Below are 27845 nucleotides of genomic sequence, written 5' to 3' on the forward strand. Positions count from 1 at the left end.
AGATACAGGTTAACCATTTTCCCTTGGTCTTTGAAACTAAATATTGGTCGGTGGGTGACGTTTTGCGCCCGCTAATTACACGGCGTTGTAAACCTCAAAACGGCGCCGCGCCCGCCGCCTTTAATGAGTCGACCACGCGGTCTATACCTATCCCCGAAGAATATAGAGATAGCAGCTTCACGCCTTTAACAGTATTAAATCCAATAGAAAAATTACCCCGAATGCCATAGCTCAATAAAAAGAGAGGAGCTAGTAATCTTGCCGGGAGGGTTGCGGATGATATCGAACGCGGCACCACCGAAATTAAATCGTAAAAGGGTCCTTTATATCGGGGTCTAATGACGGTGACCACATTTACACCCTCCTGAGAAATTCGTGGGTCGCAACTTTAGGGTTACAAAGACGATACATAAGGCTTCAGCGTTACCAGTCCTGTACCAAATTCATTTTGTTTCAAAGCAAGTCTTAATTTAAGTCTTTGTTGTCCACATACCATTATGATGACCCGCCTTAAGACAACAAAGGTGCTCAAACACCAGTCTCATTTCATCCCCTTTTGCTTAAAAACTGTCTTTGTGCGTAGACAAAGATCTGAAAAGGTGGAGCAAATGGACTGGTTGAAGCAACAGATATTTAAATTTTCAGTTTTTAAGTTTTTTTAAATAGACTAATTTTAATTGTTTTATATTTAATTAATTGTTAGTAAATGAATTAACTGAGGAATTAAGCCTATTTTAGACCAAATGAATCGAAATATATTACCCCCAATGGTCATTTAATAACTCCAAAATGTATGATTAATCTAAATTCATCAAATTGTGGATATAGATAACCAAAATCTAAATTAATAATAAATAATTAATTTCTTCAAACTCAAAAGTGTTCACGAAATTATCAGTGCCTATTGGATCCTTTTACCCTATCCCTTCAGTTATTAGTTAAAGTTGTTCAACTTGTTTCACTCAATGAAGCGATGTTATGGGAAAAACCAAGGTTGTTTAATCTTCCCCAAAATCTTAATAAGAAGTTCATTAGCCACTGCTTCCCTCTAGACCTCAGCATAAAACAATCATCCCCGGAATAAAATTACTTCAGTTAATGAACTTCTAAAACTGACCATAGCATCGAGTGTATTACGTTAACAAAATTGAACCTACATTTTTCGAAGGTTAGAAAATTGGGCCATACGTGCCAATCTTCCATGGTCTCGACCGACCAATTAATGAATAAAGACTATATAGCGGATATATATTTTTCTTCTGCCGATTAAATTGATACCCTGTTAGTATATCGTATTTTCACTTCATTTATTGTCATGAAAGAAGAAAAGGTCAAGGGGTATTTCTTGGGGGCTTTAGTATAGTGTTGTTATTATCCATCCAACTGCATGCTTGACCAAGTCAACCGTAATAAGTAAGGTATAAACGGGAATAAATACAGCTACTAAGAATAATTGTGTAGCTAGTCATTTTCTCAACGTATCTAAAGGCGAATTAGCCTTATTCCTGATCAGCGCCACTAGGGTAGTGGCGAATTTTCGAACTACTAACTGACCATAGCCAATCAGAGGGCGCCAAAAACAGAAAGAAATTCTTTTTTACATTTCTGCTTTTTTTTACGAGTTAGCGGGCAAAAATCGTCGGTAAACGAGTTTTACGCGTGATTATTTCGTCCTAGAAGAGAAAACATCTTTGAAATGTCTGCTTTAAGGTATTTTTCACGATTAAAAACGATTTCAAATGACTGAAAATAAACTTTCGCCTTTAAAAACAGGAAAAAAGCAAGTTAACACGTTAAGCCTTGGCTCAATATTGACAGTTGAGTTGTCACAGTTTCGACCATGGACATTAGAATACTATAATGGTTTCGAGAAGTGGTTGAGCAGAGAAAGTAAAAGAAAGCTCGTATTTTTTCTCATTCAAACAAGACGGTGAAATTTAATCCTCAAATTTAGTTAAGAAATGTCAAAAAGAAACGCCGAAGAGAGTGTGAGGCCTAAGAAGCGAAGTGGACTTGTTGCTTCAACGTGTTTCGCTGAAGAATCTTCGAGGCGCTTATTCTGTATATGTAAGCAACCAAAGGACGTTACGCAAAAGATGTTACAATGTGGGACGTGCTTGGAATGGTATCATCCAAAATGCGTAAATTTAGAGGAAGAAGTACGACTTAATTTAATGCAAGATGAATGGTTATGTCAAGCATGTATTGATGTAATGGCGGTTAATCCAAATATGTCAAAAGAAGGTAGGGCAATAAATACGCCTAAAAGGTAATTGGTCAATTGATTATGCAGTTTTTTAATTAGGTTTGCTTAGACTTCAAGGCCGAGTAACGCCTAAGAATGGTTGGGGTAAAAAATTAGAGCTGACCGACTTGTCTGATGGTATAGCGGAAACTCATGCTACAGCAAAGCGTGAGCAAAAGCAAGGGTTCATGCTTTATAAAGAGGACAAGATTTTAGGCATTGAATCAAATCTTCAAGGTTTGTATATAAAATAAAATGTGAAGTAATTTACCATAAATAATACATACACATGCTTGTTTATATACATTGTTTTCAGGCTAGGAGGGTTCATACCATTTACAGGAGACCAGGCTACTCCGAGGAAAAAGTAGTCTGCACTTTTCTTCTACATGTAACCTTGTGCCAATGATATGAACCCTTCTAGCGCCAATGATATGAACCCTTCTAGCCTGAAAATATTTAGCCCCAAAATTATGAATAATGTATATAACACGATTTTCTGATTTAGGAAACTTGCTTTACTTCCGTGCAACTTGTGATGCTGATAGAAGACCAACTTCTTATAACTTATTTAGTTGTTTCGTTATTGATGAAGAGCCCAATAGACTCAAATGGATATCATGCTCATGCCCAGCCGGAACCAATGGTGATTGTAAACATTCTATCGCGTTACTTTATCAGTTATTGAACTGCGTAAGGGCAGGAGAAGAAACATTACCTCTACGAGGTGTTTGTACAACCCGCCTTCAAATGTGGCATATGAACAAACCAAGAACTGACGAGCCTCTATTGTTCAATGATTTAGAAATAGTGAAACACGATCCCGCTTACACTTACCAGCAAATATTTTATGACTCTCTTACCCTATTTTGCAATAGAATTATTTAATAAGCCTTCCACAACCTCTAAGTGATGGTTGGTGTTATGTGTTTGTTATATCTTTTAAGTCGGAGACAATTACAACACGTCAAGCTAATTCAAACTCTTGACAGTCAAGTTGGATTCACTATCTACAGTTGCAATGTAGATATTGAGAAGCTAGGAGCATTTGAAATATTCCAGCGCGAATTTTTGATATATTGATCCTATGAACAAAATAAATCTTTTCTGGTTATAAAATACTTCTTTAATGACTGTTTATATCAACTTTTGTCAACATATTTAAAGGTTTAACATATGGGTGCTCTGTTTTGACATTATTTTGTACATTAAATATAAATTAAATAAATGACCAAAACGCTTCATAAGAACGAAATCCCGTGTAGTATTTTACTGATTTATCACTATTAATAAACTTTGTTACTGTAAACTTCTCTTTACTACGCAATAACAATAACTCAAATTCATTTCTTAGGAGTTTTTGTTTACGTGGTGTATATGGTGTATAAGTGGATTTCAATGATATTCCACTACTTGCTTTTGATGATGACACTCTCAAATAACAGCTGCACCAACTTGGGGTTGAACTTCCGGAGTTGGTAGTGGTTCTTCAGGATGATTAGGATAGGTACGCAATTGATTAAGTTCCTCTGGATCAACATGTAATGCTCCCATTTCTTCCAACAACTGCGTTCTATCTTTTGGACTCATATGTCCAAATGCTTCTTTAGGAACCGTTTGGCTACGAGTAGGGGAATGCGGCATTGCATCCAAAACTTTTGTATTTTCAAATATTGATGGAATCGCGAATGGCTTGAGACGTTTACGTTGAGAACAAATAGTTGGAAAATAGTCTGTCTGTAGAAAGTGTTTGGAGCAAATTCGTGAACTATTCAGGCCTAGTGGTTTAGTTCCTACCCCAGCTGCTATAGCGCCTAACCATTTCTGTCTCATAACTTTATCTCGAGGGTAGGCGTGGTAAGAAAGGTAACTTTGACTGTTTCTAAAGACTTCTATGACACAACGGTTGTTAATCTTGGAAATTTTGACTAATCTTGAGTTACAACTATTATATTTAAACTAAATCTTACGAATTGTACATTATATAATGCAATTTCTCCAAACTGTGGCAATATACTACACTGTCAGCAACTCAACTGTCAATATTGAGCCAAGGCTTAACGTGTTAACTTGCTTTTTTCCTGTTTTTAAAGGCGAAAGTTTATTTTCAGTCATTTGAAATCGTTTTTAATCGTGAAAAATACCTTAAAGCAGACATTTCAAAGATGTTTTCTCTTCTAGGACGAAATAATCACGCGTAAAACTCGTTTACCGACGATTTTTGCCCGCTAACTCGTAAAAACAAGCAGAAATGTAAAAAAGAATTTCTTTCCGTTTTTGGCGCCCTCTGATTGGCTATGGTCAGTTAATAGTTCGAAAATTCGCCACTAGCCTAGTGGCGCTGATCAGGAATAAGGCTAATTGTGGGAGGAGATATAGACTAATCATTAAGTATGACGAATTTTACCTCACTGAGCGTTGCACCTAGCGGGTGATACCAACCAATGAAATTACAGTTAGAAATACGTCAGAGTTATGAGGCGTAATTAACGGGTAGCAAGTTCTCAAGCCCGGCCCACAAAACCCGCATAGAAATAAACACGGGATATATGGTGGCACAATAATTCCTAGTATCTTTATGCATTGAGAACGGTCTTGAAGAGTTGTCAACAACAGTGTCGGTATTCTATGGATTATTGGATTATTTCTTTACTACATAAAATACCTCTGTATTTTTCTGGTGTATTTATGATAATTGCTTATAGACCTAATATTAACTATAAATGATAATTATATTAAGTGAAATACTTGAGGAGAGGGAAGGGTTATTTCAAAATTTAAAATAAAAAAAGAAAGAAAAAAAACCAAAAAAAATCCAGGAGCTTTCAAATAGAAGCCATGCATGTGATGTTAGCAGCAAAATATTACACGTTTGATAACAACCTATTTCTCGATAAAGAAAAAACATCCCAACTAAACTTTCTTCTAAAATAAGAAAATCCTAAATTCTGCAAAAATATCCGATCGCAAAGGGCCAACCAGACACGATATTCCGGTCGTAAATTTTAAAGTTTCCACGACTTTCTGGTCGTGCATGCAAATTTTGCTATTAACCCCCCCCCTTCCCCCTAAGAAAAAAAACCCCCATATATTAAAAAGAGGACCACCAATGTTTAGAAGAATGAAAGAAGTACATCTACTAATACTGTGTGGGGATATATCAATGTTTTTGAAAAATGTTATTTCAAGTTACGATCGGATATATACTAAATTCCACGAACTCGAACTTGGTCATTCATTGCCTTTCCCTATCATGGTGAGCCAAGGAATATATTTCCTTCTACGCGGTGGGTCTTTTGACTCAGCTTTCATTACATTTCTTATTTCATGCATAATCCCTTCGCGCCTAATTTATGCCCATGCAAAAGTACATATAAACCGTCACTATTTTTATGTAATTCGACAGATTTCTTCCTGGTTTACTCATCGATATAAAATTCATGAATATTTAATGTCCAGGCCTACATAAGTAAACAATAACACCAAATAAGTTAACGGGTTGGGTCAGCAAATAACGAATTGCCAAAAATTTAAATTCCTTATAGGAAAAATATGAATTATTTTTTTGCAATTATAGGATTTTATAGGAGACACAAATGTGTTTTAATTTAATTAAAAATAATAATTATTAAATTACTATTATTTTAAATTAAAGACGTATCTTAAAGATATGGTTGGAATAAATAAGTTCTATTTCAAAAATTCCATCTGTGGTCTGAGATATTTGAGGTCAAAGGTGACCATCATACTATTTCTATAGCGAAAGAAATTTCCGATATTTTTAATTGAAAATGGTTCAATCTCATCCCCTCACATTTAAATGTTTAAATTAAAAAAAAATCTAATTAAATTATTCGTTCCAATTAACCTAGATTTTATGTTATACATTTGAAACCATCGAACTTTAAACTTCATCATTATTTTTGGGTGTTGTTAAACTTCTTAATACTTCATCATTATTTTTGGGTGTTGTTAAACTTCTTAATACTTCATAATATTAATAATATTGACTTACGACTGAATAGTAAGAAAACCAAAACTTAATTCAACACGGTTAAAACTAAAAGAAATAAAAATCATTGCATGCCATTGGTTTTACCATAAAGTTAACTCTGATTCTAGAACCATGGAGCAACCATTGAGTACCAGTTAGATAAACGAGCATCAGTAAAAACTTAATTACAGGGTTAAAGACTGAAGAAGAAATTTGCCCTGATGGCTATTGGCGGCGGCGGAGGGGCCAAAAAAGTCATTTTTCAAAAAACCGTTTTCATCGCTAGCTCGTTCATTCGTTCACTTTGCCCAAATTAAGCGGTTAACCGAATTCAATTTGTCATTCGGAAAATTACAGAGTAACGCGGGCGCGTACTAAATGCGATCTAGCTAGCATAAGGAGAGAAAAAGTATTTCTCTAATAGCTCTGTTAAGAGAGAAAATTTAAAAAGAAAGAAAATTAAAGATGTTATAGCTTATAGACCTAGCCTTCCATTATCTCTTGAAAAATCTCTCCGCAGATAAAAAATATAAGATAAAAATTATTTTTCTCAACCTCTTTTCACGGACGGTGTTTGGAGAAATTGACTATAATCAGTGGCAAATAGAAATAGAAGAAAATGAGGAAGTATAAGCCGATAATTTTGAAGAAGCAATTTAATATAATTTCAATCGCATTGCCAGATCAACGCCTCAAAATTCAATAAAATAAGATAACGAAATTAATATTAAAATAGAGTAATCACTGATTGATATAAAGCCAAAGAAATTAGACTAAAAGATCAAGACTTGGTTGGAGTACGTTAGGTCGTAAACCATACTGGCCACAACAACTACTACTTAAGGCTTTCTTGGGTTAATTACCTGGCACCAAGAGTCAACACCAGATGGAGTTCGCCCGAGGCTAGCCGACTCGCACTGCCTCTAGCGGCGCTTATTGGCGCATGGGAAATAACCCAAGAAGGTGACCTCCATTGCCCCTATAGTATTTCCTTCTCTTAGACTGGAATTAACAGAACGATCTATATGCCCTTACTTACGTACGCCCTGAACTCCAAACCAGGTATTTAAAGTCCAACATCTACAATTACATTTACACACTTCAAGTAATGGACTGGCTTTTAGGCATGCATGCAACCAACCAGACGTGAATAAGATTAAAATTATGAATAATCAGTGTTCATTGTAAAATTCAAGTAGCGCTGTCTATTGTATTCTCCTTTCCCGGCCATTCTCAAAACCACCTTCCGATGGTGCACGGGGGGGGCAAGGGAGGCTATTCCCCCTCATTGAACTCAACTTAGAGATTGATCATTTGTTTGGACTCGAGTTGCTAACGGCAACCGAGCCCAATTGTACGTATAATATAAGAGAGAAGGGGGAAAAGATTCAAAAGTATCGTCAACTATTAGTTGGAAATCCCACTTCCCCCTTGCCTTGGTTCCCCTCTCTTTCTCTCGATCCTTTATTGGGTTCCTAACAAAGTCCTAACGCATCCGGTAGGGATATATAGCTACTCTGAGTAATTTGACACCAAGCCCCAGTCCTATAGCCTATCCCCCAAATCCAATCGGAAAGGAACGGGGGGATACTCCCCTTGCTGTGGTTTCAATCGATGCATAGTGGGGGGGGGGGGGGGTAACGTCTTTGTTCTTTTCCGTATTTTTATTTATTTATTTATTTATTTATTTTTTAATCCTAAATGTATTTTGTAAAATTGTGCTCTACAAACAAGACAAATATAGCGTACAAACTTGTAATTCCTACTTCAAACTAAAATAAACCAACTGCAGGGACGTCTTGACCATTGGGTCAAGGGGCACCGTTTTTCGGACGGCAGGGCTTGAGACGATTGGTCAAGGGTGCAACTTCTAATTTATTGATGTCATCATGTCACGCATGAACAAGTCTTGATTTACAAAAATAATTTAGAGGTATAATTTGAAAATTTGTATTATCTACTAGCTTTTAATATGGACAATTTTGAGTAGAAAATGTTCTGTGACATTTTATCCTAAGGACAACAGCGTGTCTTACGTATTATTACTGAATTTAATTAGCACCGTCTTTCACATAACTTATTAAGAACAAAATATAATAGAACTAACATTTTCGACTCAACATGGCAGTCCTAAAATTAATAAAGAATAAATAAATAAATTTTATATTATATTTAATTTCTTTTTAAATAGGTGAAATAATTTTGATCTATTGGAAATAACCATCTGGAACTCATCAATCAATTATTAACGAAAAGTGGATCTAGGCCTACATACCGGAATTTTGTAATTGGAGTTCCCATTTTAATAAATAAAAAATAAATTATCAAAAAAAAAATTTAAGAAATTTTAAAACCTGGGTATACGTAAGTTCAAAGACACGGGATATCCTGTTTTTAAAAAATTCAAAAAACAATAAAAACATAAATCTGCATTCGTGTCTCGTAAAATACTTAAAAATCTCAGATAAAAAAATACTTCATATACCTTACATAATATATAATAAATAACAACTTCTAAACTAATTAATTAGACTTTTCCTTGACACGTTATAATTAACAACAACTTTCTTGGGGTAGTATATAAATTAAAACGAAAACACCTAGGCCTATTTTTATAAAAATCGAGTAATAAAGAACACGTGTAGTGTAGTAGAGGAAGCCTAAGGCAGGTGCTATAGTAACTTTAAAAATAATAATAATAATTTTTAATTTTAATCACAGTCTAATATTATTATGCAAATTTCGTGGTTTTCGAATTTTGCAAGGCGTTCGTGTAACTTTTAACTATTGTTATTATGTATCGAAATAACTTACTATAATTGGTTTCGCGCTTAAGAAATCATAGCGTGATGAGTTTAATTAATTTATATGCCTAATTTATCTGATTTTAGAAATAATGAATAATACGCGGCAGGCAACATAGAAGAGTTAGGGTTTATAGCGAAAGGAAATGGATTTACGATACAGCTGGCGCCATGTATCGAATCGTGCACGAATTAAATCGAAGCAATTTCTATTTTAATTACAGAAAAATACAAGTAAATTGTGTATAAAAATCATTAAAAAAATTTAAACGAACGTTCCTTTAGGAAACGGTAATTAAACAAAATTAATATTTTGATGAAACTATGTGTTTAATGAAGCAGTTACTAAAATTGACGCGCACGCTATATATTTAAAGTTTAAAATCAATTGAACGGATACCGATAATCGGATACCATAAAATAGCTGCCAATTAAATTCGTTAATTTTGCACTTTAGTATCAATCAAAATAAATGCCAAAATTAACCAACTCAAATAAATACAAATAGACCATCCATTATTTCTATTCCATTCTCACATGCTGAGAGAGATAAGGGTAAGGTAGGGGGTAAGAGGTTCGATTTAGCAGACGCCACTAACCAATTGCGGATGGTGCGGTAGTCCTTGATTATTTTTAAGACTAATTAAATGCTAATTATCATATTGTAATAAGAGATAATTTTCTTATTATTATTATTTTCCCTTCTATATTTAGAAAAAGGCTGTTCCCAGACCTTTTCCTTTGATGAAATGGTCTATACCTAAAAATTACTGATGACCTAATTACAATGGCATATAAACGATAATTTCCGTTTCATGCTTAAGACAAAGATACCGGACAACCTTATATAGTGTTTTTTCAGCCGACTTAAGCTCTGAAAGGCAGAAAGAAAGAAAGATGGCCGTAAGGAAATGAGTGTTAATGATGCCTTAGACGTTACGGGGGCGCAGCGCGGCTCTTTGCTAATTGGAGCAAGCGACTCCTAACATCTCCGAAAACACCCCGTCGCCTATATAGGCCTTGGTCGTACTACAGAGTACAGACTACAAGCGGAAGAGGATAGAGGAAGAGAGGGGAAGGGATTGCGAGAGCTAACTTATTTCCGATCTCCACCCCTTTTTAATTCGCCTTTACCCGGAGGCAGCCGTGTTTTCCCAAGAAGCACGTTTTACAGGGGCGTGCTTCGCTTAACCACCCGCCGTGCCTTAAGGCACCCACCAACACCACCATAACCTAAGGCTAAAACTATCAAGGTCTATATAGCCAAACACCACGGACGAAACTCTATTCTCATCTACTGTATAAAGCCATTCGCATAATCGTAAGATTATAAGTGATATGTTCCTTCCATAAGTATGATACTATACCCATACTTCGTAATGCTACTGAGAGACTTACAGCTCGAGCTAGTTCGAGGGAGAACGACGGAAGCGAGAATTGAAGTCCTACACTCGGTGGTTAATTTTGCATGCAGGACCAAGTTCCATCTAGGTCCTATTTAGTCTGCATTACTAAGCCCAAATTTGACAGCAGCGCCTCACCAGGCCTCCCTCGCTTTACCTCGAATCTATGACCTACCTCATTCACTTCATGACAAGCTCCAGTTTGTAACCAGAGATTAACAAACTTATCATTGAACATATCTTATGAACTTATGGTATAAAAATTCGACCAAAATTAGAGATACAATCATCCCATGATCAACTATAGGCCTAAATTCCGCCAACTCTAATTCTTTCCCGCCGATTATTTGGCGCGTACATAGAAGATTCTGACAAGGCGCGTTTAACGCCCACGGAAAATCGGCTAGAAACGTTTTAAGTTCAAACGGTTAAGCATGCGAGTAACTAAGGCTTAAGATAGCAAAGGGTTAAAAAGGAGGGGGAGAGACTGTCGGTCGCCAACGATAAAGGGTTGAGAGATTTACGAAGAAAGGAAATTAGATTATTTGGCGCGCGCAGCTAAGGTTTTCTTTTTCTTTTGCACGAGCCAGAGCCCAGAGAGCGTGCGAGCGAGTGGGTGGGTGGCAGCCCTGTTAAACTGTGGTTTTACGTATAGCGTTCGTTCGTTAGCAGACGCCAGAACAATGAAAGGGGTTGCTTTTAAAATACGAGCGCTCACGCCTACATTTCGTTTATAGAAATCATTAGCTTACAGTACGAGGAAAGCCTAGGCCCAGGAAAAGTTTTTTTACAGAAGTCCAATTCAAAAACATTTTGTAATTTAAGAATTTAGTTTCAGACGGTTTTGTTTTTGTTGTATATAGCTGTAGAGCTGTGCTGCAAGTTGTACAGTTATTAGGCTAGGAGGATTCATACCATTTACACAAGGAGTAGAGGCTACTTGCGAGGACTGGACAATAGAGCAGATACTACTTTGTCCTCAAAGTTGCCTGGAATCCTTGTGTAAATGGAATGAATCCTCCAAGCCTGAAAACTATGTATAGACAGAATCTGAAGTATAGTCAAAAGTATAGTTTCTGTTTTTCGTCAAATGGGAAAGTTTTCGAATGTTTCCTCGTGATGCCATAAATTTTAACGGATTATAACGTAATTCTGTATTGCCTTTTATTGTACTCTATAGTAAATCTGTATAAAATTTGGTTTAAATCCGCGGCCATCTTGCAAAATGGCTGCCAGAGAAGAAACTTATCAAAACCTTCTGACGCGATAACTCCCATATATAAAGTTCATTCGACTGTCCCAAAAATTTGTATACTATATACATCCTACAACAAAATAAAACTTGGTTTTAAATGTAACTATCCAAAAACTTCACGACTTAACACTTAAAAACCCCAAAATATATATTTTTTAAATATAACCCTGAATGAGCTTAAACAGACCTCAATCAAATTAGTTCGAAAAGATTTCCCTCTTCCCTTCAAAACCCCCACAAAAAACCCCAATGTAAATCTGAGACAACCATTAAATTTGTCGATTATATTAAAAGAATCCATTTGATAAAATAAAATTTAATAACCCATTTAATCTTTAATGAAATTTCATGCTCTCGCTATATAAAAACATTAAACCGCGAAGTTTTTTTTATTTCTTTTTTCTTTTTAAGAAAAGGGGGGTAATTTGACCCCAAAGATCTAGTCAAAGACAATAACATAGGAAAGAGAAAAGAGGGAAAAAAAGAGGAAGAATTTTGCAGGTTTGTGCCAGGTCGGTCGCGCGGTGTGGGTGGAGTACTCTTATAAGTCCAACAAGCGAAAAGGAAATTGGGAGATGCAACCGCTCCCATTTCAAACCAAAAGCATTCATTTCATTAGGATGCCCAACGAGCTATCCGCGGGCGGTCTTCCACGACCTTTTACAATATACGCTCGATTTCAAAGATAGGCCTCTTCAACCTAAATATCGAGTCACTTCGTAAGCGCCTTGGATAGAATTAGTATTAACCAAATTAGTGGTTATACGCTCTTATACGAAAATATTTTTTACAAAACTTTTTGATATACGGTAGTAATGAATCTATATAATTTTAGATAAAAATCTGGTTAAGAGTTTCCTTAAATTGGAAAAGTACCATGGCAACGGTTTCCTTAAATTGGATGAAGTACCATGGCAACGGTTTTCTTAAATTGGATGAAGTACCATGGCAACGGTTTTCTTAAATTGGATGAAGTACCATGTGGCAACGGTTTTCTTAAATTGGATGAAGTACCATGGCAACGGTTTTCTTAAATTGGATGAAGTACCATGGCAACGGTTTTCTTAAATTGGATGAAGTACCATGGCAACGGTTTTCTTAAATTGGATGAAGTACCATGGCAACGGTTTTCTTAAATTGGATGAAGTATCAGCAACGTTTTCCTTAAATTGGATGAAGTATCAGCAACGTTTTCCTTAAATTGGATGAAGTATCAGCAACGTTTTCCTTAAATTGGATGAAGTATCAGCAAGCTTTCCTTAAATTGGAATACATTTCAGCAAGCTTTCCTTAAATTGGAATACATTTCAGCAAATTTCCTTAAATATTGTTCCATTGCAATTTTACTTGGAGGTAGTCAGCATTTAAGTATCTATTTAACAACCCCCTGCAACTTCGCGAGTTTCCAATCGAAAAAGTCCATCCGGAGATGGAGTAAGAAAAAAATACCAAAGAAACTATACGCTTAGCTTCGGCCTAGGCATTCGCGATTAGACAAGGAATACGACTAAAGGCCAAAACCTTACACTTTCACCATAAACTAAATTAGCTATACTTTATCGCATTGCTCTTAATATTTCTTCATTACAATAAGGCGCGCGAATCGAACGGATATTGAAACGGGGCTGATGATTCAGCTCCAATTGAAGAAATTCAGGGAAATGGAAGTCAGATGTCGAAGGCGGGATGTTTTATTCATTCTTCTTTCGTAGAATGGATCTTATAAAAAAACCTATATAGAGGATAAGAAAATTGCGCCTTTTTGTCGATACAAAAACTATTCACAAGAACATCGTCAGGATTACAGTATATCAAGGTCACTGACATACAATTGAAGCTAGGCGAGGGAGAGGACTTAAAATAATAAGTTCAATTTAAAGAAATTAATGAATTTCAAAGATATCACTGGAAAATGTATCCTTGAGCCCCAAAAACTAATAAACATTTTTTGCTAGTCCTCTCAGAAATGAAAAAAGTCCATGACATAACCCTTCTTATTTTTCTCATTTCTTTAATGTAACCAGCAACCCACTCAACCTCTATAAACGTCGCGAAGTTTTATCGCTAATAATAGTATATATCTAGTCCTATTTTTTTATTCCATGGTATTGTTGGTACTACTCTGTGTTTTTGCGAAATTACGAATTGATTTAATAACATCATTTGATTTTGGTTTGCATTAAGTACTTAAGAATATTAAGCAGTAAACGTCGTAACATTCTTAGAAAAAAAATGTACAAATCAAACCAAAAGAATTTTACTTAAAAAAAAAACTCCTGAATATTAGCTTTTCCTTGCACATCGAAGCTCAGCAGGAACAACATTTCTACAGGGGCAATAGGAAATACATGGTGTTCAAAACCCCTAGATATCGGCTTTCCCTTTATACCCTCTTTTAATAAAAAATAATAAAACTAGTTTTATATTCAAGAAAATAATATAATAAAACTTTTAAATAAAATATTCTCGTGGAAAAGTCATTAATACTAATTTTAAATTTAAAAATATTTCAAACCCCTTTAGTAAAACGAATGAGTTAGAAAACCAGATTTGTTGTAGTGAAAAAAAGTTGTACAAAATATAATATATGTCTGCAACATTCCTTTTTGCATCTCTCCCAGATCCTTCTACCCCCCCCCCCCCGAAAAAGCTGACGATGGTCTTCGTCATAAAAAATACTAAACCACTCCCCCCTCCCTCCTCTGGCCAAAAAAGTATCAAGGGATAAAAGAGCTCAAGCCATTAGCAAAACAGAGAACGAGGCCAACTTTTAAACACCGTGTCTATCTCTAAAGAGAGAGTGGAACTGTTTGTATTAAAAACAAATTTTTGTGTCTCTCTGTTAGTAACGTCAACAACCGTTCCAAGCTTTCTGTTGCCCTGCCCAAACGGTTTAGCATAGGAATATGAAATTTTGCAGGGACGTCACTCTTGGTAGCGAGAAAACGTTATTCTAACTCGCGGCCATCTAGGAAAATGGCGCCCAGAAAACTTTACTATGGAATAACATCCGTATCTTCGAACCGATTTTATTAATATTACGTATGCACGTCCTTAATCCATTATACCCCATAGAAAATCTGTAGGATCAAAAATGCCGCCATCTTTTAAAATGGTGGCCCGGTTACTTTCGCTGCTAGTTAAACCAATAGGAAAATGACGGGCTATAGCTTGCTCTAATGAACCCAGAGCAAGGAAACTTTCGTTTCTCACGATGTTACCACCACTTTAACGGTAGGGCACTTTAGTTTTAATATAGCTAGCGAATAGAGGGGCATGATTCCACAAACTCTCGCGTGCGGATATACGTCACTTTTTTAAACACCCGCTGATTTCTCCATTTGACTAGCTAGCTATGTTGGAGGCTGGATGCTGCGCTTCGTGCATCTTTCTTCGCGCTTTTATTTTCCCGCCAGAAAAGAATAGGATGAGAAAGAGTGAGCCCAGGTTTTTTATTCAGAAGTAGATTATAAGAAGTAAATTGTCAGGACGGTGGTAACGTGACGTCTCTCTCACGAATAACATCAAACTCTCCCAGTGTACGTTGGACACGCTCCTATCCTTTGGAATAGGCGATTGTTAAGTGCTGCCGCGTAGCGCCGTTGTATTTGTATAAGAACTAGCTTCTATTTTTAAAAGAGGGGGCGTCCTTTACGTTTCCGTACAGTACGACCCTACCTAAACGCTGAGGATACCGGGAGGACTTCGTTGCCGTTCTTTAGGTGGGGGTACAGAGTCAAACTCCATCCCTCTCTCCTTCAAGACTACCACGTGACGTCCCTCTAGCGAATTCCTACGGCACGACTCTACCACGTGACGTCCCTCTAGCCAATCACGAAGGCGCGCGTGACTCTACCACGTGACGTATGCAGTGTCGTTTCAGGTACATTTGATCAAGCCCCACAACTAAACACCTATCGCTAAGACAATCACTACACTTAATTGACTTCTGGTATTATTTAAGCGTAAAGAGGGGGGGATATATAGGGGATGGGGGGGCAGAGTCTCGGGGCTTTGGCTATTAACGCCTTCAAAACTCATTACCATAAAACAGCGGGAAGGCGATTTACACGCGGGCCCGGATTTATATCCTTTCGCTTTTAATTTCTGCACACCCCCTTCCCCCTCGCTTCATCCCCCCCCGACTTGGGACTAAAAGGGGCGCAACCCCAGCGCCGACGAACACCCGCGGAGTTCAAACTACGTTAACTGAGAAAGCTTTTCCCTGGCACCCCAAAAACTAGTCCTATATAGTTGAAAGAAAAGAATTTAACTACGATGAAAGTACCAAAAGAGAGGAGGGTAGGAAAAAAAATCGAAAATGAGTGTTTTTAATTAAATCCGAAGGTCCAAAAACTAATTATTAATGCGTATACCGGAGGGAAGGAACAGTTTATCGGCTTTATAATCTACTTCGTATCTGAACGTAGAAAAATATTCAAAATTCACATCAATTTCGCACAAACCCTACTAGGATTTAATTAACTGTACCAGCTAGGGTTGCTATAAATATTTCATTTGTAAATTCCCTAACTTTACCTGATTTTCCCTGAACGTTTAAAGTAATTTTAAAATCGATTAAAAACGAAAACCCTTAAATAAATCTTTGGTCTATTTAAAAATTTACACATAAACTAAAATCCTTAATTTTTGCCCTATTTTCTTTTCACATAAAAATTTTAATACTTTTCATTTTCATTATATCGTTGCCATTCAGTTAAATTTCAACCTATTTTCCACAGTGCAACATGACAACTTATAACTAGTAAAAGTCCATCCAATTTGTCATCATAAAACATCTGATCTTTAACACAAACTTGTAAAAAAGATAGAATTCCAACTTGAAAATAAACCAAAATTCCAAAATAAAAAAGTAAAAAAAAAATCATGGAAAGCACAACCCAACCCGACCCGACAGGGACCCAATTCTTTCCCATCATAAAGGGACCCCCAAACAGCAAAAAAGGGGAGCCCCAAAAAAATCGACCATAGTTTGTGTACAATATGATAACCCCGTAGGCAGGCCAGGCCACACAGGCACTATACCAATACATAGAAACTTTCTCCAAGTCTATACTCTCTTAACACCTTGGAATATAGCATTCTCAAGAATTAAAAAGCAAGAGACTATCAAAGCAAATTCAAAAGTCGGGGGTATAAAATTGAGTTTGGTTTGTTGAATACCTTGTTTCCTTCAGAAGAAACATTGATAAGTATGAGGCAGGGTTCGTACGAAAGTTTTACTTTGAAAATCCCTGACTTTTCCAGGTTATCCCTGACCAAATGTTGCCTATATCCCTGACCATTTTAAGGTGTTTACCACAGAGCCAACTTCATCACACCTGGCTCATATTTAGCATTGCATGAAGAATGGTTTGATATGTCAAACAAAATCCCAGACATATCCCTGACTTTTTAGGAAATGGTTTTAAATCCCTGACTTTTTCCCCTATTTTCCATATCCCTGACTTATCCCCCTATTTTCCATATCCCTGACTTATCCAGGTGTTCCATGTTATCCAGGTTCCGTACGAACCCTGTGAGGACAAACGAAGACAAAGACCTTTGGTGCAGGACTTTAAAGCCCTTTCTAACGTCTTTGCGTCCACACACAACCCACATTTCGAGCAGACGACACTGCGGACCCCCTTTTTAAAAGTATCAATTAAAACTTCAACATTTCACTATAGGATAAGTTTGCTAATCCAATATAGGCCTATAACCATTTCAAATTAGGCCTAATAAACAAGGATAAACCACCTACAGTTAATTTTCCGTTCATCAGTCTTACATTCACGCAATATAACAATGTAATAAGCGAATATAGAAGAGACTTTCTCTCCCATCTAAAAGCGAAAAGCATCTCCAAGGCCTTATATATATATATATATATATATATATATATATATACGTCGGTTGCCCAAAACTATAAAAAAATAAGGAAAGAGATAGGAGTGCATGCATGGGCAGAGGAAGAAGATAGCTCGCTATGGTATGGTATGGTTGGGCAGGAGGTTGGGCGCGGCTAGCGGCGACCCGCCGGCGCCATCGAGGGTAATTCAGCGGCGGCGGGAGCCGAGCTAAAACGGGGTCCCTGGCCCAAACGCCTCCAAATATATCGGCCGAGAAGAAAACGCGGACAGTTGGCGGCAGCGGCGAAGAGAGAGAGAGAGAGAGAAGAGAAGAGAGAGACCTTATATTAAGTATGAGAACGCTCTCCTATGACAGAAATCGTCATCCGCTAGCGCCAAATATCCAGAGAAGAGTAAAAGTTCCAACCCCCCCCCCCAACCGTTTCTTCCACGCAAACCAAACCCCATTTTGGAAAATATAGAGTACTCTGGCTGCATGGGAGCTTCATCCAAACCACTTCATGAGTGAAAAACCTTCAGGGACCGTCCAGAAAATACCCTTTCATTTTGCTTTAATTTAAAAGCGCGTATGCATCGTAAAACAAGATTAAATATACACTTATTTGTTGGTAATTACAGCTTAAAAAACTTCATACGAATATGAAGAGGTGGTATTGGACAATATTTTATAGTGAATATTTACAAATAACCCAAAAATGGTCGGATTTAAATTAGAAAGATATGGACTATTCCATAACTCCAGAAGTAAAACAAACACTACAGGGGCAAGGGAGGTCACCTTGGGTCATTTCCCTTGGCGAAAAGAAGTTGCACTGAATCCTGATAATTTATGAATTGAACTGGTTTGCTTAAAACATCCAAACATTTTGATGGAGTCCTTAAAAATATTATATTTACATTTAATGCAAAAACCCTATTAGACATAGAAAATGGGTAACCAACACCATGATGGTGTGAACCATAGCCGTCCAGGTCTCTGCAGCGCAATCATAGAAATTTGAACCAACGTATACTACAGCGCCTGCGCGAAAACTAGATGGAATTTTAATAACCAAGTTAATTAGATATTGAGTGGCTTATCTCGACCTGAAAAGATTGGGGCAACCCAAGACGCTAAACTTATATAGAATTCCAACCCAAAGTGACTCTTAATATATAGGAAATGTAAAGGAGCGAGACGCGGGTAACACGTCACGTGAGAGGGCGCAAGGGGTGGCAAAAAGGGGAAATCATCCGGGGGGCAACAACTAAAAAGGGACGAAATCAAGCGGAACGACCCTGACAACTTAACGGCGATTTTCACCTTTGACCGTGTTGGCCGGACCCTCACTATGGGAGCAAAAGGGAAGTTCAACTACTTACTACCCAGGGGCCAGCTCTTTACCAGCAGCAGTCCTCACTCAACAATGGCGCCCAAGCGTGACGTACGTCGTAAAAAGACCCAACCAGTTCCTTACCCGATGACCATGCAGACCAACCATTCTCAAGCTCCCTATAGTCAGTCCATTTCCATCAAAGTATTTCATTATCCTTTCGTATACCTCGATACAATACAGTTAAAGGCCGGAACTGGTATATTTCTACACGCATATTATAATCTAATACCCCCTTAAGATGTCTCTATTAATTATTTCAAAGTGGACGTAATAAAAGGAACCAAAGCTTTTAGGAGTAATAGACGAAAGTTAAAAGAGGACATAATATTTTATTACAACACTAACTACTAATACTTATCAGAATTAAGAGGTTTTTCTTGGTCAACTTAAATATATAAATTTATTTATTATCGGAGCAACGCAAAAGCATAATAAATTTATGCTTTTTATGGGGCCAATATAATTCCCCAAGGTGAAACGCGTACGCGAACGTCAAAGTAATTTCAAAAAATACTGGCGTTAAAAGTAAAATTAAATTGAAACAAAAAATAATAATAAAAAAAATATTTTCAACCCCACAAAGTATTCAAAAACACTTCAATGTTAAGAATTCATAAATCTTGCCTTCAAAATAAGTATTTAGTAATACCAAGAAGTGATATCTAGTTTATTAGGGAGAAGGTGCAAGATGCCCAAGTATTCGCGACCATATTCCCAGTCCCCCTTTCAAAATACAAGGGGGGGGGGGGGACGTAAAAGGAGACCGGGCTATTTCGCCTCTCCTCAGTCGGAAAATACGTGATTTTCGTACTCATTCGCGTGGCGCTGACGTGAGTTTTCAAGAACCAATGAGATGCTGGTTGTAATTTAGAGGCGACGGGGATTAACTCCGGACCTACTATACGTTTGGACTGTAGATAAAGATGCAGTGGAAATGTGGCGAATTTATACCTTCTCCCTAATAAACTAGATATCACTTCTTGGTAATACTTCTAAAATCATAAACGACCAGCAGGAAAGTTTTGAAAATATAATATTCGCCAGGGTCCAAAATTTATTCTTGAAGGGTTAAAGTTGAAAACCTTTGGGGGTCAAATAAGGGTCATTTCATTCCATCCCCCCATACCTCGGGTTATTCTTATAGAACCAATGCGAACCCGTCCATCGTATCCATCCCCTATACTGTACATATATTCTTCGGGGACGTTCAGAATCTTCTACAGTCGGTCGTTTCTATGCAAGACGACGTAGTGTTTTTATCGCCGGGGCCAGCTAGCCAGGGATCCCAAAGAGTCGCGCCGTAGTGGCATCCCCCCCCCCCCTCCTGCGCCTTTGCCCCTTCACTCTTCCGCGCATCAATAGCCGCAAAACCCGGGGGAAGAGGAGAAGAGATGGCCGAGGGAATAAGAGAGAGAGGAAGCTCAAGATGAACAAGGAAGAGAAGAGAGAGTGAGAGTGAAGCGAACTTTATTCAACACGTAGCCGCATAGATTCTCTCTTCCTTCGCCATCTGTTGGTGATCCTTATAAACTAACCTTTCCCCGGCCACCAAATTCCCTCTACACGGGATCCTAAGGAACCAAAGCCCGAATTTATTCAACCTTTACATGAAAAACGTTACGTAATAATGGTCTAAACTTTCAACAGAAACTATAAGATAAGGTCCAGTTTATATATTATGAAAATTATCTTTAAAACTTTACCAATACAAATTATGATTTTATCTAAGAAAAATGTTGAGAAGAGAATTTTAAAATTTGGGATAGCTTTGCAACCAAATAATATTTCAAAATTGTTAATTATGAATACATGTTCTTTGAAACTTTCCACTCAGTTTGACCCCCAAAAACACATCGTTTAATTTATGGTAGACTTATCAGACACATCCTGTATAATTTTTAAATTCGACTTTGCAATTTCTCTCTAAAAACTATAACAATCTATTTTTCTTTAAACAATTCCTCAAATTGACTTTTCATTACAACTCCACCTATAACTGTTCAATATTCAAGAAAATCCATGACAATTTCACGTGCAGGATGAACAGTCTCCGTGATTAGGGACGAGTGAGTGAGTGAGTGGGGTGATAGGGAGGGGTGAGAGTAAAACAGGCTTTTTGTAAGCGGGACCTCCTTTCGGGATGTTGGGCATTTAGAAGAGACACCAGATCTTTTCCACGCGGACGAAGCAAGGGGATTCGGTTCGAGAGATGAAAAGATCTTCATCTTCCATTCTCTACAATCGAATCCCCGGAGCGCGAAACCGAGAAAGGATGCGGGGAGAGTTTTCTCCTGGTTTTCCATGCAGAGCCCTCGCCAGGACAAAACGGGCCAATAAAGTTATCTCCTATAGAAGGGGCGCCATCCTTACGAGTTACCGGAAGTTTGGGATCCATGGCGCGAAAATTCCCGAAGTTTAAAACTTTCCCAAGTATATTTTTCGCAGTTTATGACGCCAAAAATAAAAGTAGAGCCTAACAAAAAAGGTCTATTCTAATTGTTCAAAGTTTGAGTATAATAGAAAACCATATAATTTTTATCACAAAATGCTAATTTGTTGCATAACTCGCAAAATAAATAAAAATAACACCGTCAATTTTATTGATGGAGAAGACAGAGAGATAGGCTTAAGAATGGCACGTCTCCTTCCCCTCAAAATGGCGGAGACCTTTAAAGAATGGAATGCTTGTGGGGGAACATACGCAAAAAAATCTCTAGTTCTTGTTAAGCGTAATAAAATAAAATTTAGAAACAAAATAGGCCTAGAACAAACAAAATAAAAAAGTAATCAATTTATTTACTCCGACTCCCGTCTTAATTAGTCTACAGGAAAAGCGGTCATCATTGGAAGAGAAATGGGGATACAATTAAAACTAACTAAAGACAGAAATAAACAGCTATATATACACACTTATCCTTGGAGGATATGTTGAGGAGGAAATGAAAGCCAAAGAAAGGCATGCATGCACGAACCGTAAGGAAAGGAAAAATTTGGCGTTGTTAGTACTCTTGACCAGCAATGCGTCGTCGCGTGAACGGGGTCAAATCCGCCTGGGACTTTGGGTTGGTTGGTATGGAGATACCATGAAGATACGTAATAGTAAAGAGAATGATGTACATATAGACATCCAAGCCTGTCGGGAGGTTTTTACAGAGGGGGGTGAAACGTTTCCACCACGATTTATTGTATTTGCGGCTATAGCTCGCGTCGGCCTCGGCCCACCACATAAAACTCGGGAAACATAAAAGAGTGTTTGTGCATGGAGCCAGCGCGTGCTGTATAAAACCCTCAAACTTGACCAAGGCTTACTTAATAGACGAGATAATTGAGGGTACCACGGCGCCCGCAATCAGAGCCGAGATATTTCTGCCTTGCAATATTGGTCACTAGATACGTCTACAGAGTTGAATACCTCAACAGGTGGCGCACTCGTGTAAGTCAAGCTTCAGGGCGACAACGTTTGAGGAGGGAATACGACACATGTCGTCAATCTTACGGTAGCGACTGCGCCGTGTCCGCCTGAAGTGACTTGACCCCTTTCCGTCACATTAGAAATAATCCTCATTTCTACCTTACAGGTCACAACTGTAACGTGTCCCGTGAAGGCGATTTGACCCCAAAACCCCTTTCGTCAATTCCAAAGTAAACCTCATTTATTTCCCAGATTATTTACATACTGGAACCTGATTCATTGCACCCTTGCCAAGGACCCGCATAGCGACCAAATTTTAATTTTAAACAATTCAAAAAATCGCTCTTCGCTCAACTTTGAGAAAAACTTGATGGCTACTTGTTGCGGCGATAAGTTAATAGCAATGCACTCTTAACAATCTGATCTAGAGCGTCAGACTTGACCAAGTTTCTCGGCGCCAACGAAACTACCGATTGAATCGTTAGGCCCGAGTATAAAACTTCTCCGGAGACGTCATCCTATCCTTGGCTATAGCATGCACACAAACTCGCTCGCTGGTTAGTTCGCTCGCTCGCTTGCATAGAAGCGTAATTTAGCCATACTTTATGGAAAGAGGAGAGCGAAACGAACGAGATGACATTTTATACTACTCTCTCTCTTCCGACCCCCACCTCCCTTCAACTATAAAACACTTCAAAAACGGGAAAAACATCCCCGGAGTGTTCAAAATAACTAAATCCATCCTATTACGTCACCAAAAACGGAATTATATATTCCGAAATCTGTGCATAAATTAAACCATAAGTATTGGACCTGGCATAATATAAGGGGAATGTTCTTTGGGCGATTTTGAGTAGAAAAATAAGTTCCATGCCATTTAGCCATTAGAGTCACCGTTTTCGAGTTAAGACTGGCGTATTTTATGGATAACCCCTTACAAGGTTTCATAGAACTTTTGGAAAACTGATTTCCGTGAATTTTCCAAGTAATAACTATAGAGTAACGGCATCTCCCTGCCTTTCACGATATTAGATTCAATGGGTAGTTAAAACGGACCGCCACTACTCTATGGGAGTTTTTTTATAGTTGAATCAACCATTTCAGAGCAAACTTACACAAACCTCACAAATATCCCTGATTTCCCTGAATCTTCCCTGATTGTCAACTATTTATTTCCCTGAGTTTTCCAGGCTCGTAGTTTGAACCCTGTCTTAATTAAATTCACATTATCTTTAAAATTAAGGGGCCACCCGTAAAACGCTCCAATCCCAAAAAAAAAAACATCCCCCTTAATTTCAACCTCGTCATTAAATATAAAATAATCGCGAAAATAATATCTTAACATTTTAAATACATCGACACGTGGTCGGGCCGGTATTTGGCGGCATGACGCGGCTAGCGAGCTAAGCCTACTTTTAAAGTGGCTCAATTTAAACTGAGTCTCACGCGCTAGCATTTAGGATTAAACGCTTCTTAAACGACCTCGATAAAGGAGAATCGGGCGCAGTAATCGGGCAAAGCAAGCGCCTCTTCCATAAAACCAGGGGATTATTTCCCCAAAAAGTGGGTCCTTTAGTATATATGTACCGCTGGGTCTTATACTATAGGAACGGACGGTGGGTGATACGGTATAGAGGCCAAGATTTTAGCCTTTTAAGCCTAATGACCATCGTGAGTAAGGATTGCACGTAAATAGAGAAAACCATTCAGAGTCGTTATAGAACTTCTTACAGAGAGAGTAAGAGATCTCTATACTTCCCACAATCCCTTTCGAATACGGGAACAGAGGATTGTTCGGGATTCGGTTAGAATTTCGGTATACGGTGCTTTCGAGTTCAACTGGTTCATAGTTCGAATTGAAACCATTGAACGTAGTCGAAGGGTTCATATACCTAAGACGTTTTCAGATCAAAAATCCGTATTTTTTTTTCATTTTAGGTTATTTTAGGTTGAATTTTGCAAACAGGTGTTATCAAAGCCTACAACATAATCACGTGGTTTCACTTTCTATTTGGAGAACATTAAATCACTACCATTGGGCTTCAAATTCCAATAAACTTAAAACACTTCCCGTGAAATTAAGACTTAAACTAGAAATAATAAAGTCTAAAATTCAGTAAAAGAAATACTGCTCTGAATAACAGCTAATCCTTGTGTAGCCTTTTTTTCTTGTTATTAGCTGAATATATTACTGCTAAAATTCATAACGCCAGAGTTTCACTTCAAAGTTACAAACTTCCATTCTTACAACTTACGTTTTTACTTCCTCAAGATATATTTGGAAGGAAGCGACTTAAATCCATTACCTCGTTTGCTTAATGTAATTCCTTTTTTGGTCTATAATTTGGTTTTCCACCAAAAGAAGGGAGGGGAGAGAAAGTGGCTCTCACAGACTAAGAGCATTACATTCTTTTTTTAGGGGGTAACCAGCGGGACAATCCCCTGTTATTATTAACCCCTGGGTCCCTGGGACACCGAGCCAATTCCTCACGACGTTTTTAACCTATTTGCGAGAGGGAGGAAGAGAGAGTGAGTAGTAATACGCGTCCGCTTTCTACTTCCGGTTGCCAATCGTCCGTTCGTCTTTCCCGGGGCCACCGCTTCCGACTTACGACTAAAATCAACACGACACGAATGATAGCGTGCATGCGCCCACGTGCCTTTTCCCCGACATTTCTTTTATACGCGTGGGTAAGATTAATAAAAGGGAAACTAGAGATTAAGTTAAATTCAGGGACAATACGTGCCCTTTACTAGCTCCGACTCATTTTTCGGGTCTATTGGGAAGACGACGTGAACGACATGTACCATCTTAGTCAATCATAATATTAAAAGATTTCTTTGCTATATTACCTGAAAGTTCGTATTTTAGTAAATATATGGTAGTCTAAAAACTTTCCCTTATTATCCAAGGTTTTACCTGACTATTTCCTACGATTTTCCCTGAAATTTTTTACATCAAAATTTGTCAATATTAACCGCAATTCTTTAGGAAAATTATAGTTGGAATTTTCGTAAACCCAAATAATGAAATTCCTGATCTTTTGGGCCTGTTAAAAATTCCCGGATTTTCCAAGGTTTTCCCTGACTATTTCCAACGATTTTCCCTGAACTTTATACATCAAAAGCTGTCAATATCATAGATATATATACGGGTCTAGATACACTTCCCCTCTGTTAGGCCCTTTAAAAAATGCGGAGGTGAGAACTAGCAGTCGACGCTTTACGGCGGGGGAATTAGATCCAAACGCCATCTATTGAGAGTTTAAAGAAACAAAAAAACGAAAAATTCGAATATGGAAAGCGCGGGAAATTCAAATTAGGCTTAACTTTTCAAATAGCTTTACATATTTCTGATCTCCTTTATACGTGTAATTATGTTCTTAAGTGAAATAAATAGTTTTTATGTAAAAGAAGTAGTGTTTTTAATGAAATGTTAGTGAAATAAGGCATTAAAGATGGTTAACAGTTGTTCTTATTTACAAAATGATTTGCTTACGAACAGAATAAGAGGACCTCCCCTTCAGATTAGGAAATAGTTTTATTTTGAACAAACATTCGCTTAAATCTCTTTAAATATCAGCTGTTATTGCAAAGCATCAGCACGCCCGCTGGCAAAAGTTATTTATCGAATTTTTTAGCTTTCAAAATTCAGCGATAGATGGCGCACTAGGTATCTTCCCCCGGGAAAATCGCGTCGACTGCTAGCTGTCATCTCCGTATTTTCCCCGATTCAGTAGGGTATCTAGACCCGTATATATATCTATGGTCAATATTAACCGCAATTCTTTAGAAAAATTAATAAATTATAGTTGGAAATTTTTCGTACACCAAAATAATCAAATTCAAGATCTTTTGGGCCTGTTAAAAACTCCCTGAGGGCTGTTAAAAATTCCCTGACATGCCCAGATTTTCCCTGATAATATTAGGTATTGGATTACCTAAGCTGCCTTAAGACTAATACAGTTAAAAACGAAACAGCCTGAACAACAAAATGAAAAAAATCAAAATTCCAAAAAAAAAAAAATAGATAGAAGCCCCTATATGTGGGCTAGCCTAAAAGTCCCGATGATATGCGGGGAAACTTTAGTATAGGGGCCACCCCTAAAAATATTTCGTGATAAAGTCAATTCAAGCGAGTACATAAGACATTCACTCCACTCCAAGTTCAAAAAGATCCCTGGTTAAATTTGTGCGAAACTAAAAGAATGGATATGAGAGGGTTTTCTAAACTTTGACATTGATGTTAAGTGACATTTACAAAGAATATATCGCGCTCCCCCGCTTACCCACATTCGTTTCGTTTTGCGTGAAGGACGAAGCTGTAATTCAAAACCCCATAAAAGTAGACCCGGGCCTAAAAACAATTGGGAGGGGGAAAAAGAGAGAGTGAGAGAGAGAGAAAAATGGCATGCACTAGATCGTCTTTCGTTAGGCCTAACTGGTCCTAGTGTTGGATAGGTTCGAGAGGTTCGGCACTGAATTTGAAAATATTACAAATTCTAACTAATTGTAATTTACCATAGGATAAAAAAATGAAACCCTTGAATTTAGTCTATTCGCCCCCCAAACTGAAGCAATATCCTTAAATTTTGATCTATTTCTCCTAATACCAAACCAAAACCCACGGATATTAGCCTATTTTCCCTCAAATATAAACCAAAACCCACGGATATTGGCCTATTTTCCCTCAAATATAAACCAAAACCCACGGATATTGGCCTATTTTCCCTCAAATTTAAACCAAAACCCACGGATATTGGCCTATTTTCCCTCAAATATAAACCAAAACCCACGGATATTGGCCTATTTTCAATCAAATATAAACCAAAACCCACGGATATTGGCCTATTTTCCCTCAAATATAAACCAAAACCCACGGATATTGGTCTATTTTCCCTCAAAAATAAACCAAAACCCACGGATATTGGTCTATTTTCCCTCAAAAATAAACCAAAACCCACGGATATTGGTCTATTTTCCCTCAAAAATAAACCAAAACCCACGGATATTGGTCTATTTTCCCTCAAAAATAAACCAAAACCCACGGATATTGGTCTATTTTCCCTCAAAAATAATAAAACCCACGGATATTGGTCTATTTTCCCTCAAAAATAATAAAACCCATGGATATTGGTCCATTTTCCCTCAAAAATAAACCAAAACCCACGGATATTGGTCTATTTTCCCTCAAAAATAATAAAACCCACGGATATTGGTCTATTTTCCCTCAAAAATAATAAAACCCATGGATATTGGTCCATTTTCCCTCAAAAATAATAAAACCCATGGATATTGGTCCATTTTCCCCTGAGTACTAAACCAAAACCCATATATTTTCGTCTATTTTCCCTGAGTACTTAACCAAAACCCATAGACTATGGTCTATTTTCCCTCAAACATACAAACCAAAAGCCCTTAAAAACTAGTATATTTCCCATTTTAACACAAACCAAAAACCACTAACATTTAGATCTATTAAT

General features: G+C 37.5%; 3 protein-coding genes across 6 annotated transcripts in view; 1 reads left to right on the forward strand and 2 right to left on the reverse strand.

The window, feature by feature from the left end:
• The window catches only part of LOC149709904 (uncharacterized), a 380702-nt gene that overhangs the window by 341463 nt on the left and 11394 nt on the right, over positions 1–27845 (reverse strand). The window lies entirely within an intron of this gene.
• Positions 1564–3500, forward strand: LOC149709906 (uncharacterized). Its single transcript, XM_089858146.1, has 5 exons — positions 1564–1710; positions 1774–1890; positions 1955–2244; positions 2306–2482; positions 2754–3500. The coding sequence occupies exons 3-5, from the start codon at positions 1962–1964 to the stop codon at positions 3131–3133; spliced, it is 840 nt and encodes a 279-aa protein (XP_089714272.1). The 5' UTR covers positions 1564–1710; positions 1774–1890; positions 1955–1961; the 3' UTR covers positions 3134–3500.
• LOC149709907 (uncharacterized) lies at positions 3349–4554 on the reverse strand. 3 transcript variants are annotated; one of them, XM_089858150.1, is made up of 3 exons: positions 4390–4554; positions 4216–4326; positions 3349–4134 (listed from the first exon to the last, which is right to left on the reverse strand). In XM_089858150.1, the coding sequence occupies exon 3, from the start codon at positions 4076–4078 to the stop codon at positions 3680–3682; it is 399 nt and encodes a 132-aa protein (XP_089714276.1). In that variant the 5' UTR covers positions 4079–4134; positions 4216–4326; positions 4390–4554; the 3' UTR covers positions 3349–3679. The 3 variants fall into 3 exon arrangements, with proteins under 3 accessions (XP_089714276.1, XP_089714275.1, XP_089714273.1); XM_089858149.1 differs by having other exon boundaries at positions 3349–4137; XM_089858147.1 differs by having other exon boundaries at positions 3349–4326.

The sequence above is a fragment of the Phalangium opilio genome, unplaced genomic scaffold (genome assembly GCF_054372755.1).
Source record: "Phalangium opilio isolate 3A_F unplaced genomic scaffold, DU_Popi_V2 ptg000011l_1, whole genome shotgun sequence".
Taxonomy (NCBI): domain Eukaryota; kingdom Metazoa; phylum Arthropoda; class Arachnida; order Opiliones; family Phalangiidae; genus Phalangium; species Phalangium opilio.

Bases quoted from the DNA above. Each gene is read 5' to 3' on its own strand.
- LOC149709906 (XM_089858146.1), top strand. From the start codon at position 1,962: ATGTCAAAAAGAAACGCCGAAGAGAGTGTGAGGCCTAAGAAGCGAAGT. The intron at 2,245-2,305 runs GTAGGGCAATAA...TTTTTTAATTAG, and splicing joins TCCAAATATGTCAAAAGAAG to GTTTGCTTAGACTTCAAGGC. The intron at 2,483-2,753 runs GTTTGTATATAA...TTTCTGATTTAG, and splicing joins CATTGAATCAAATCTTCAAG to GAAACTTGCTTTACTTCCGT.
- LOC149709907 (XM_089858150.1), bottom strand. From the start codon at position 4,078: ATGAGACAGAAATGGTTAGGCGCTATAGCAGCTGGGGTAGGAACTAAA.